Here is a 13141-nt window from a genome sequence, read left to right on the forward strand (position 1 = left end):
ATCCTTTCGGCAGATAAGGGAAAGGCTACTGTGTTGCTAGATCGAAAGGATTATGAGGAGAAAATGTACAGCATCTTGAACGATCCCTCGCACTTTATGAAGCTGAACCGTGACCCGACAGCAAAGTCAGAGCGCCAGCTCGTTGAGCATTTACGGGTACTGCGTAACAAGGGACGTTTAGATCAAACGTTGTACCGCCGACTGTTTTCTTCGGACGGAGCCACTCCAACCATCTACGGGCTACCTAAGGTGCATAAAGAGGGCTGTCCTCTCCGTCCTATCGTGTCTTTTGTAGGTTCACCAACTTACAACCTGTCGAAGTTCTTGGTTGAAGTGCTGAAGCCGTTAACTGAGGACAACTCTAGGTCGGTTAGAAACTCTCGCGATTTTGTAACCGAAGTCCGTACGCAGCAGCTTGATGATGACGATGTTATGGTGTCTTTTGATGTTATCTCATTGTTTACAAATGTCCCCATTGGCCTGGCTATCGATTATGTAGAGGCGCGTTTGAAAGAAGATTGTAATTTGGAGAGTCGTACGTCCTTACTTGTGGAGGATATTATAATTTTGTTGCGGTTTTGCCTGAATCAAACGTACTTCAGTTTCGCCAACACGATTTACCATCAAATCGAAGGGTGCCCTATGGGAAGTCCTATTTCTGTTACCGTAGCAAACTTAATGATGGAGCACGTCGAAACACGGGTGCTAAGCTCAGTACCCTTTCCGGTGAAAATGTACTGTAGGTACGTAGATGACACTTTTGTAATTTTGAAAAGAATTAACCTAGATGCTTTCCACGTGGCGCTGAACAGCGTACACCACGCCATTCAGTTCACGTACGAAACAGAGACAGATAATGTGTTGCCTTTTTTGGATGTGTTGGTACGCCGGGCCAGTAATGGCAGTGTGGAAACGACGGTGTACCGTAAGCAGTGTGACACCGGAAATTTTTTGTCCTTTGACTCGCATCACCCGACCGAACACAAACGGTCCGTTGTAAGAACCTTTTTATCACGTTGTGATGCAGTGTGCTCTAACAAGCAGCTACGGTTGCAAGAGGTAGAAAATGTGGTTGGCGCGTTAGAACGGCGCCATTATCCGAGGACGTTTATTAACGATACGCAGAGGCGAATGCAGAGGGGAAGGGGGAGTGAGTCACGAGTGCGGGCAACGTCTATTGTATCTATTCCCTATGTCCAGGGCGTGTCAGATGCTGTTCGGAGAGCTTTGCGCCCGCTGGGCGTACAAACTGTTTTTAAACCACATTATACCTTAGCGAATGTGTTCCCGAAACCGAAGGACCGCACCTCTGCAGACGGTCAGAGGGGGGTCGTATACAAAGTGCAGTGCGGGGATTGTGACGCGACCTACATCGGCGAAACGGGCAGAAAGAGGGCAACGAGATTGAAAGAACACAAAAGGGACGTTGCCAAGGCCACCCATGCCACGCGGTCCAAGACGGAACTTGTCGAACACTGCTGGACGACAGGACACACTTTCGACCTGGACAATGCGACGACGCTGGCCCGAGAACAAAGGTGGGGGCAAAGAAAATTCGTCGAGTCCTGGTGCATTCGCCGTGACTCATCGGTGTGCAACACCAACCGTGGCCCCCTGCCGGACGTTTACGGGGACGTGTGTGATAAGTAGACTGGTCGACCTCACCTCATTTGTGTCAGTGTATACTGAAGATGCCACCTGCATAGGTGGCGAAACGTCTGTACCTTTTGTTATTAATTTTGTTATGTTAAGTCGGAGTAAACCTTTTCAATCATGAATTCACCCGGCTTTTGGAACATTTTTGCCTAATGGTACGTTTACACTTGCGGATCCGCCAGCGAAACCGCCCAGCTTTTGCCGCTGGGGCGAAACGCTGGGCGGAAAGCGCGCCGGCGAGCCGTTTACGTCCGGGGTCTATTTGTGCCGCCGAACGAGGCGTTTCACTTACCGGAAGTGGCACTCTTGCTCAGCGCGACCCTGTCTACATCATGAGTAGGCGTTCTTCCGGGTGCTGCAACGCCCCGGATTGGCTGGGAGAGACAGTCGAGGTGGGAACTCTCGCGCCTTCTCGTCATATTTGAGCGAATGTTACGGTCAGCTGCCGCAGCCGGCGCCGCCACCGCCGCTCGAAGGATATAGATGTAGACGCAACCCACTCGTCGCCGCCGCCGCAGGGAGCGGAACCGCTCCCGCGGCAGGGGATTACTTATCAGGTGTAAACGTGCCATAAGATCTACGCTCCAAAAGAACAGTGCTGTGTGGTCAGTATGCTGAAGGTTTTCTGTACAACGTATTGCTTTTGTATTCGCAAAAGAAACAACCTATCAATATTTGTTTTGTTGTTGAACCCCAAACTAATTAAGAGTAATTGAGGTGAAAGTACACTAAAGTACAGTACATTTGACGTTTTAACGAACATGGAACCATCAATCTAATTTTGTATAAAATACCAATAGATCTCAAGATGCTTGCATGAATTTTATTTATATGAGGTGTCCAGCTTAAATTTCTCCTAACAATTTATAAACGTTTACGAGCTCAATCACAGAGTCTTGGAATTAAAAAAAAAGATCACAATCGTCAGGTTTACCTCGGGGCCTAACGATTACATATTTTGCTTTCGTAACATTTAACTGAAGTTGGTTATTGTTAAGCCAGTCCGATAAATCGTTGAGCCACGAGTTAGCAGTAACTTCTAGATGACTTAAAAATGGAACAGAAAAAATAAGCTTGTATCGTCGGCATACACAACTATTTCAGGAGTGTTTAGGATATTTACAATGTCATTAATATAAATAATAAAAAAAAACAAGACGCAAAACAGACCCCCGTGGAACCCCATGCAAAATTTGTTCTCGCATGGAGTGGTATCCATTAAAACACGTATATTGTGACCGACAAGATAAGTAACTACGTACCAAATCTAAAGCAACACCTTGAATTCCATAAAACTATAGTTTATAAAACAATGCCTCATGTTCAATGAAATCAAACGCTTTTGTATAGTCTAAAAATATTCCAGTGGTAAATAGTTTATTTTAAAATTGTTGATTAATTTTCCTTTGATATTAAGTAGCGCCATTTCTGTTGACTTTTTTCTTGAAAACCGTATTGCTAATTACAAAGACAACTCTATCATTCAAAAATTTGCACAAGCGTTTCTTTAGCAGATGTTCTAATACCTTTGAAAACAAAGGAAGTACGGATATGGGCCTATAGTTAGTAATGTTGTCGAAAGACCTGGGCTGTGTGCTAAACAGCAACTCTTGGAATTTTCATGCCATGAGGAAAAGTATTAGTTGCTAATTCAATGTTACATATATGCAAAAGAGGAGAACACAAAAAATGGGCGACAGCTATGATCGGTATGGCCTTGATATAATCTGCTGCAATGAGTAACGTATTTCGTTAGTTTTTCTCGGTAACGCCTGCAATACTGCTGCAGTGCCCACGATGCATCTCAGAAAACAGAACAACTGATATCCGAATCTCGACTTTTGCTCGACCGCGCTATTTCCCCTCTGAATTTAGCGGGAAAATTACGTCACATGACTTTATGTCACGTGACCTATAGAACAATGTTGTTTGTCCGCTGAATATGGCGGAAAAAGTGATGTCATCTGACTTGGTCACGCGACCTAAACGAAATATTAAATTGCCTGCTAGATTTAGCAGGAAAATCGACGCCACGTGACCTCACCACCTATTCAGTTTCTCCGCTAAATTTAGAAGAAGAAATGACGTCCCGTGACTTTGTGACACGTGACCAACACACGAATTCAGGAAAAATGTTGTCTAAGTGGAAAGGGTAAATCACTTGCGGACATTTTTATCTATTTTACTGCCATGTCCGTTGCCATTTTACACAAATTGCTAAACGTGTGCTAGTTTCTATAGTAACTCATAATATTTTCAATATTTACCTTTTCAATAAATCACTATACTGAACATATTTTTGCATCCGGTACAACTGTTTAAACCTCCTCTGCAGCACTATTATACCAAAAACACAATATTGTATCAAGCTGACCAATAAAAATTCTTCCAACCCAGAAAACATGAGCGTTATCAGCATGGTGGAGAATAAAAGTCAGGACTATTTAAGTCGTGATTTCTATCATGATTTCAATAGTGCATTAAATCACACCTGTTTCACTACAATAATTTGAATAAAAACATTTCCACAAAAGCAATCCCAAAATAGTTTTATAATTTACCAACTTTCTATCTCTCGATGCATTGTATATTCATTGCTTTCTTTTTACATCAAGGAATCGCTAAACAAAAAGAAATCTCATAACGCGCTCAAATCAAGCATAAAGCAGTCGTCAGAGCAAATCGCAGCCACACATATTAAGCTATTTTTTGTTCTTCAAAGTCAAATTTTAGTAAAAAAAAAAGCTACTTAAACCGAACTTTAAATTTACAGCAAATATTACTTCCGGAATATTTTCAGTGGTCGGATGGATTTATTAGTCAATCAGTCGTGATCAAAAATACATCTAGTGATCAAATGCAGTAATTTATAGCTATACTAATGCAAAATAAATTAATCTGGTATAACGTAAATGAATCTGATTTAAATCATAGGCATTCTATAATTTATAGGTAATCAAATAGTTATTGTTTTTCGCTCACTCGAGTCCCCTTGGAAAAGCGCAATCTGATCCAAACGGTTTCAAATAAACAAACTCCACTTTATATGAAAACTAATTTTGTTTTCTTCTAAAATTTTTGAGTTTACAATTGTGTTCCACTCTTGATGGCAATAACAAGACACAAATTTAAAGATACCAATGTGTGGGGGTTGAACAATGAATACGCACCGGAAACCGGAATATTCCAACAAGCTGGAGGTTTATTCGGGGCTTGCGAACCGTCTTGAAGATTGCATTCACCTTCGTGGAAGAAATAAGGGATACGAACGGGTGTCAGCAATCGGAGCATGAAAGCCTCAATAAGCACATTTTGTTTGGTCAATGAACACTAGCATTACTATATTATTTCTGAACAAGAACAAATGCAAACCATACGCACGATGTTCATTAGCCTTATGATGTATCGAGCCTGTCGATATTTGCTTTCCTTGAGGGACTTGTGTATTACACTGTCAAACATGACGTACATTTCAGGTCGCCACACGGTGGGTGGCTCTGCAGTGTCACCTAGAAGGTTTCAAATCATGACATGTCCTCAGTGCATCGCAAGTTTAGAATTAACTGTGTAATCTTTTTTTTAATATGCAAGATGCGAGAAAAATTTTAGTTTGTTTTTTGTGCCAGATAGTGAAACTGACTTTCCAATTGAAAGTTTTGGAATTCATTATATCATCAAAGTGCGGTATCGAATTGTAGTTACACGTGCAGCACCAGCTGACGTCTACCGAATTATTTCAAAGCAAAAACCTAAAGAAGAAAAATTAGAGTTTGTACTGTGTACAGAAAATTGCATCAACGTTATCAAATGACCACTATGTATGCCGCGCATGTAACTGGAATCGCAGCCTGCTCCTTGGTGTTTGTACAATTGGTTGAGAGGACTGCTGAGAAATGTTAAATGTTTTACAAACAAAATAGGCTTACTTTTTGACGGTAGATTTTCATGGGAACGTTCTTCAATGGGAACTGTAAACATCATAGTGATACTCAATGTAATATGTAATCACAGTCAAAGGTTATAACTTTTCAAAGGCATTCTTCTTCAGCAAAATTATAGAGGAACAGTTCCTGTTTTGCAGTCAATTAGTTTTCGTTTGTATTTTCCTTTTTGCTGGCCCGTTTTTGCGGTTTGTAGTCGTTAAGATATCTTCAAGATAATTTTCTCAAATTGTTACAATATCCGATGTCAGTGCATATGTGTTTAAATACCATCGTCTCGAAATTGAACCATGCCGGAATAAAGTAAATAACTCTTCTTGTTTAAAAAAAAGACGACGAAGTGATATTTTTGCACGTGTTACCTAAAAAGAAAGTATAATTAAGCAAAATGATATAAGGAATCTTCAAGTTTCAGTGTATTACGCGTCCTAAATATCATTTGTAGAAACATATTTTCTTGGAACTCCTAAGTCTACTAATTAAATTATTTAGAAAAAACAGAACGGCAACATTGAACGCTCTTAAAGTGTGTTATCATCATTGTATGTATGTAAGAACTTCTTTTCTGTTTGCCAAACCACAGATCTCTTCCGTTGACTCAGAAAGTGCCAAATATTGGTAAGATTTAAAATCATACATAATCTAATACACTGAATACTTTGAACATCGGATTACATACTCAGATCACTCATACAGGGGCCGTTGAAGTGATGCAAGTAAAAAAAAATAAAGAAATACTGACGGGCCGTCGCCTTTGCAAGCACTGCCACTCTTCATTTTCCAATGATAATCAATAAATGCGCACATTTCGCCATGTATAAAACTGAATGCGTGGTTAGACAAAAACAGAAGGTGAAGTCATTGATCGAGAGAATAAATGGCAAATAAGTGAGAGGGTATTGACACCGCACGCGAAGCGAACGCTGAAGGAAGGAATTAGGTCGTACGTTCAAAATTTCTAAGCATTTTTGCTTCGGGAAGTTTATCTTTTAAAGGTCGAACTTTCAACAAATGTCTAGTGTAGTGATTGATTTTGTCACTTACTTTCCAAGAGGATCGCTTCCTCAGGCGTCCGGAGCGGAAATATTCTGTGAGGGATTCGGCCGGATTTGTCATGTATTCGCAATGGCTCAATTCCATGTGTAAAGTTTAGGTATCCTTCCTGTTAAAAAGTGAAAGATTTCTGAATATTGAAGCATTGCCCGGTGCAGACCGGTCGGGAATCGCTAAAAAACACTTTACTCTTGTTAAAAAATCAATTGGTTATGACGCAATTTATGAACAAAAGTATTATAAATATTTATTTTTAAGTTCTCATAAATAATGTTCTTTAGACGCTGTGGCGATGTGAACTTCCAATATGCTTAATTCACCTTCATTTTTACGAAACTTAAAAAAATCACTTCAGGTTTATAAAATGTTCGCGTAGATCTATGTACTTAACAAATACAATACTTAGAAATAATGACTACATAACCTCCTGTACATTTCTATAATCGTATTTATGGTTCCTATGCCAACATATACTTTAAAAAATATTTGTACATACCATTTCAATTCCTGCATTTGTTTCTGTAATTGTAAAGGAAGCTTTGTGCTCTGAATTTTCATAAACACTATTACGTATATCTGTAGTATCCATCTAAAAAGAACATATGAGTAAAATAACTGCGAAGTGATATTCATAATAGTGGCAGCAGAAATGCTAAATGGGTATATTTATAGCCAAGCTATTTATGGCTAAGGTTTTGTGGGTTTTTCGTGTGCGTCAATAAAAACTGATTTCACGAATATGGTGCAAAATCTCTTTATTTTATGAAAAAGCTTATTTCTCATCACCTGGATACGCATTTTCAGTAGAATAGTTATCAATGGGCTCCATTTTCAGTAGAGTAGTCATCAATAGGCTCCATTTTCAAGATCAGTACACTCTCACGTTCATAATAAAAGTTTCTCATGCAACCGGCGTCGGATATGACTACTCTCGCTCCCCCCTCTCCTAGTAGTCGCCCCAAGCGCTTGCGAGCCTAGTTTCCGTTCCTTCCGCTCTCACGGAAATGCGGTCCCGTCGCACGTGTCTACTTTCCGCCGGGTGGCGGTCCCGTTGCGGGTGTCTTTTTTCCTCCGGCTCGTCACGATGACCACCAATCAAGACAATAAATCTGGTCGTACCTTTTTTCAAAATTCTGTGACATGTCTGTGTCGTGTACTAAACAGCTTCGCTGGTCATCCACCTTCTCAGAGAGGAATTGCTCATGCTTTTTTTTGCAAGCTTTGGCATTTTATAAAAACAGAGTAAATGATTACATTCAATGAGTTTCAACAAGACGCAGAACGAATATCGGGGTGGATGGTTGCATAAATCATCGAGGAAGTAAAACTTTCTCAAAGAATGCAAAAAAGAAATCGTGGGAGTCGGCACGTCATTTAAACAAATCTGCGTTATTTGCATGGTTAATAGCGGAGACAATTCTGCTTGAACGGCACTTTTAAATGTACGAAAACCTCCAAAGGAGCTAGCGGACGATCCAAATAACTTCTGAGCGAATAAACAGGTTAAATGCTTATTTTCTAATTAAATTAAGTGAATTTCAAACATTGAGGCGGAAGCATGCTTTCTTGTGAAAGGTAATCTTTCCTTACCAATTCGTGATTCACATCTCCATTCCTAGTCTCTGAAAAATACAGACTGTCCCCTAAAACACTGGATTCTTCCAAGTTTATGACGTAGTCTTCAGAAAGTTGAACGGCGCCTCTTGAGTTGCCGCTTCTGCTTTCAATCCGAACCGGATACACGACACCTGGAACGTAACCACTCCTGTTACCCGACCGTTCCATACTCGCAACAAACTTCTCGGTAAAGAGGAAGAAACAAAACGGCGGTCACAAATAAGTCATTGTGTTTTTCATATAAAAAAAAAATCGTACCTAGATCTCCCTGCAATGTTCCCTTTCACAAAGGACAATTAACTCAACAAAAATAAGAAAGCCCTTCTGCAATAGCAAGACGTTGGAAACGTAATGCATAAAAGAAACCACAGAAAGCAAGCCTATACTCACGCGAATAGTTCGAACGGATCAGATTTCTACACTTCAAAATGCTATTAGAGTGCCATTCTACATAAAACAAAGGAACTGAAGAATCTACATTACCTTGTTGCCAAGGTTTTATTAATAATGGTTATAATCTTTATCTTTTGTACCACGCCTACGTTCCTGTTCTTGCGAAAAACGTTTGGATATCTGTCAAACTTTTCGCTTTTCAGCGCTCTAATTTTACGGAACCATGACGAATGGAACATCATTTTGGGACGGTCACATACATTTGGTAACTATCATTGTACACGCCATCTGAACAAACAGAGGCTAAGAAAAGCGCGAAGAGTAATTTTCTCAAACCCCCAACAACGCGAAAGGATTTCTGACAGTTTGGAACTGGGCAAAACAAAAACATTACGTTATTGTGCATTCCGTGCACGTACAATGCAATTGGCGTTCCGCATTAAAAAGCCACATTTGCATACTCTCTTTATTTGTAGGTGTAATAAGAGGAACCAAGTGCATGGTCTTTACGCAGACCTGACGTACGTCAGACGTTGAATACGCGAACGAATGCTTCCGGTAAGATGACCTTGGTGTCCCTTTGTACCTATTTGTGACGCCCTTCGGCAAGCTGAGCTGTGGAGTACGATGCCTTTAGAAATCGTCTGTGACTTGTGCGTTCAGGATCCTATCGCACCATACCTTAAAAGTAATCCCGAAGTTTCTACAAACGACCTCACAGGAGCCAAAGTGTCATGCTCTCAGATGTCGCGACCCTTGCGCTTGGTCCTAGAATTTCCGGCCAAAATTAGGATGGAAAGCTCGAGCTTTTGGCTCGTACTACCACCGCTTGGACACCGCTAGGATCCTGAACGACGGCATGGAACTTTTATAACGTCAAAGTGCGGAAGTAGACGGACAACTTTTTTAGAACGCGGAACGCGGCTTACGTGATGCTGGCTTCAAACCATTCTTTGGAGCCAGCAGTACTTAAAATCGCTGCTTAAGCTAAGTTGCTTTGACAAATCTCTATAAAAAAAATTACCATATTTGTTTAAGAGTACAAGAATTTCGTTCGCAACTTCTATGTAACAGATATATAAACAAACATATAATCAATAGGTTTGCGTTAACCTAGTCGCAATTTTATTTTGCTTGTGTTTTTAAAAACATTTGGATGTAGTACCGGGTGTATCAAGTAGCGGCCAAACTCTTTAAATCGACCGCAAAATTCGATTTTTTCAACTATCGCGCTTCGATGTTCTGCAGTTTTGCCCACAGGTAGTGCATTTGTTCTTACCTGAGGAAAATGTAAAATGTCAGCGAACTTACCTGAGGAAAATGTAAATATAGGCTTGACTGCTATGGAAACGTAACGAAGTCACCAGTCTTCAGTTAATAGGGTGCCAAAATGATTGAAGACCGGTGGTTTCGCTAGGTTTCCACAGGAATTACGACTATTGGTTTCTTTACTTTTTCCTCAGGTAAGTTCACTCTTTGCAAATTTTATAGAAACATATGCGCCGCCTGTGGGAAACGGAGCACAAAATCGTAGCGCGATGGGTTCAGAAACCGAATTTCGCGGTCGATTTAAATAGCCTGGCCGCTATTTGAAACACCCAATACAATACCGACGTATTAAAGTACCCGAATCAAACCGTACTTTTATCGGGCAGATATAGCGGGATATATTTATATGATGCCGCTTCTACAATCATTGACAACCTAAGTGAAGGACGTGCTGACTGACGAGCATCTCATTATTTCTTCTCATACTGTAGGATTGCAGTATTAGAGGATAAGAACACGAAAGAAGCAATCGCGAAGCAAGAATCCAGATTATAATATTAAGCCACACCCTGCGCGTCTTATTTTTCAGCGACTATGAAGGAATCTATGTATACAATCAATGGAGTATGTCTACCCAAGCCTATTTAAACCCTACGCCTTTCGGGGGCATGGTGCATGCCGTAATACGAAGTATTTCTCGTCTGCAATATTGTGTGCGGAATTTCCATGATAGCTGTTTATCGTGCCCAAAAGCTCGGAGGTTTAAGCATAGGAGAAACGTAAAATTCGATTTTACATAACTTAGAAAGCCCCATGTGGAAGCGTCTACATAAATAGAATCAATACATCACCGGCGTGAGCAGTAACAACGCTGAAAATGATGAGTGTAGCCGAATACATTTTCCGTCATAAAGACGTCCGTAAGGAAGAAATTTATATTCGGAAATGAAAGAATGCCTTTGTCCTGGAACATTTTTTAAAGGGTGAAAAGGTTCAGCGCCCTTTGAAACATTACACAAAATGCGAGATAATGAAAACAATACGTCAAATGACGCACACAGGAAGTTGCATTTATTATGTTGTTAAATACAGCTTTTGCACGAGACGAGCATTAACACCGACAATCGACCGTTTTCCAACGTCAGAGCCATCTCGTGGCAGTCTCAAGAGCTCCCATTTCTTCGCACTAATGACGGTGATAGAATATCAAGATCGTCTACCTTCAAACACTCCTAATTTTGTGAATCAAAGGCGACTTTCAAGGGCCAACTCGTTAGAATGGATTCTACGCTTCTCTGGGTTATGCTTCCAAAGACGCTCGCTTCTCCAAAGGTGCTTAAGCTGCGTAGCGCCGCCATTACAGCGTCGAGTTCGGCTCTGCACGTGGTACGCAGACTAACTTTTAAAAGGGTCTATTGAAGCGGGACAAAAAAGAGACACCAGCGGTTTGGTTATCGCGATATAGACTAAACATGGCTTGCATTGACGTCACATCAGCGGCCATTCTGGTGGCCATTGCTTGCTGAGCACGTGGCTTCTGAATCACTACATGAAAATAAGTATGTAATGTGACGTCAGATGCCGGCCACATATGAACGCCGCGGTTAACGAGACATGCAAATGTCACGAAACCGGCCCGTCGGAGACGCTTAACAATACACCACCGGTTTTCGGCAAATGGCTTCCTCAAATCTCTCGCCGCTTCGATAGAAAAAAAATTACGATTCCATACACTGAATATTAGTCATTGCACGTAAAATTGAGATTAAATAATCTTGTGCTTTATGAGCGGCATCTGACCTGCTGCTAGGGAAGGTCAGAACAGCTCTCGAGGGCTACGTTTACTCAAGTGATTTCTATTGATATATTCACGACCGAGTTGGCATCGCGCGCATCTCCCACGGGACGGCACGCTGCTGGGGCCCCCCGCAGCCAAATTTCTAATTTTACCTTTCTCGTCTCTGCTATAACGTTCTCATCCTGTAACGTATCCCTCGTTCACGCTTGAAATGTTCTAGACTGCAGAGTATGTACAAAAGAAGCTGAATCCGGCAACATTGGGTCATTGGTCCCTTGTCACAGTCACGGGCTGCACGCTGTTATTTTACTTTAGTTAGGGGCGCGAGTTCACCTTACTGAACATTTATTTACAGTTTTTAAATAAACCTATTTTCTTATCCGTGATATTACAGTAATGCCTAAGGATGACACCCAAAATTGTAGGGAGACCACGAGGTATCCAGGGCTGCCCATTAGATGACACCGCTGTGTTCACTCTTTGTAAGCGGTCGCAGGCGTGTCAAAGCGACCATTCCCCTGGTCGTTTTGGATCACTAGCCTAAATCCACTACAGAGCATCCGATTCGTGCGGCGCCACCGCGCCTCCGATTCCACCTGCGGAAGACGATAGGCTTCCGGCAGTGACCAACTGCTGTCCAGGCATTCTCCTTCGCGCTGGGCTATCCTCATTTCTGGAACGCGCCATCACGCATCGGCCGATCGCCGTTCCCCTCATGCTCGGCGAGGCAGGAAGTTTCATCTCCCAGAGGTTGGTTCCACTCGGCTCCGGGAAGATCAGCCGATCGAGATCTGGGCGTTCCGAACCCTAAATCCGAGTCGGCGCTGCTCCAAAAGGACGTGCGATAGACATACGGGTTGATCTGAAACGACCAGTGGCGAACACCACTGGTCGTTTCCCGGATCACGCCCAAACGAAGAGTGGAATTCGTCATTACTCAAACACACATCTCTTAAAAAAAAAAAAAAAAACTTGAAGGGACCATGAAGACCACTTTGAAGTTCAGTTTAACGATTGATATGAACGCCAAGTCTCTTGCAGGTTATTTTTACGACGTTCTAGACCGATCTCGAACTTGCGGGTCACACAAATTAATTGAATAGAACCAGCAACAATCACACCGGGATCGATGAGAGCCACTCCATAGACTGCGGAAAAATCCAGCTTATGAATGACGTGGACCGTGACATCAATTGAGGCATGTCGGGCGATTGGCCGAAATTAACGGAGTCCGCTTGTACTCGTTTTAGATCGTAAGTTGTCAAAAAAGATTTCGTACCTTTTTTTACTTATTTACTTATTTACTTAATTAAAATATTATTTCAGTTCGCGGCCACGCGGAGTGAAGAGACTGAATAGCTGAGAGCCTTTGAATGGAAGCTAAAACAAGGCTCGAAAAAAATAAAAACGAGTT

General features: G+C 41.6%; 1 protein-coding gene across 1 annotated transcript in view; it reads right to left on the reverse strand.

The window, feature by feature from the left end:
- Positions 1-10829, reverse strand: part of LOC115316694 (zinc metalloproteinase-disintegrin-like EoVMP2) — a 39133-nt gene extending 28304 nt beyond the window's left edge. The window contains exons 1-7 of the mRNA XM_040212293.1: positions 10781-10829; positions 8241-8398; positions 7147-7239; positions 6642-6759; positions 5583-5624; positions 5038-5165; positions 4827-4898 (exon numbers count right to left, since the gene is read on the reverse strand). Coding sequence (XP_040068227.1) covers positions 4827-4898; positions 5038-5165; positions 5583-5624; positions 6642-6759; positions 7147-7239; positions 8241-8398; positions 10781-10829 — 660 coding nt within the window. The remainder of the gene's footprint in view (positions 1-4826; positions 4899-5037; positions 5166-5582; positions 5625-6641; positions 6760-7146; positions 7240-8240; positions 8399-10780) is intronic.
- Between the last annotated feature and the right edge of the window lie 2312 nt (positions 10830-13141).

The sequence above is a fragment of the Ixodes scapularis genome, unplaced genomic scaffold (genome assembly GCF_016920785.2).
Source record: "Ixodes scapularis isolate PalLabHiFi unplaced genomic scaffold, ASM1692078v2 PGA_scaffold6__148_contigs__length_123643588, whole genome shotgun sequence".
Taxonomy (NCBI): Eukaryota; Metazoa; Arthropoda; class Arachnida; order Ixodida; family Ixodidae; genus Ixodes; species Ixodes scapularis.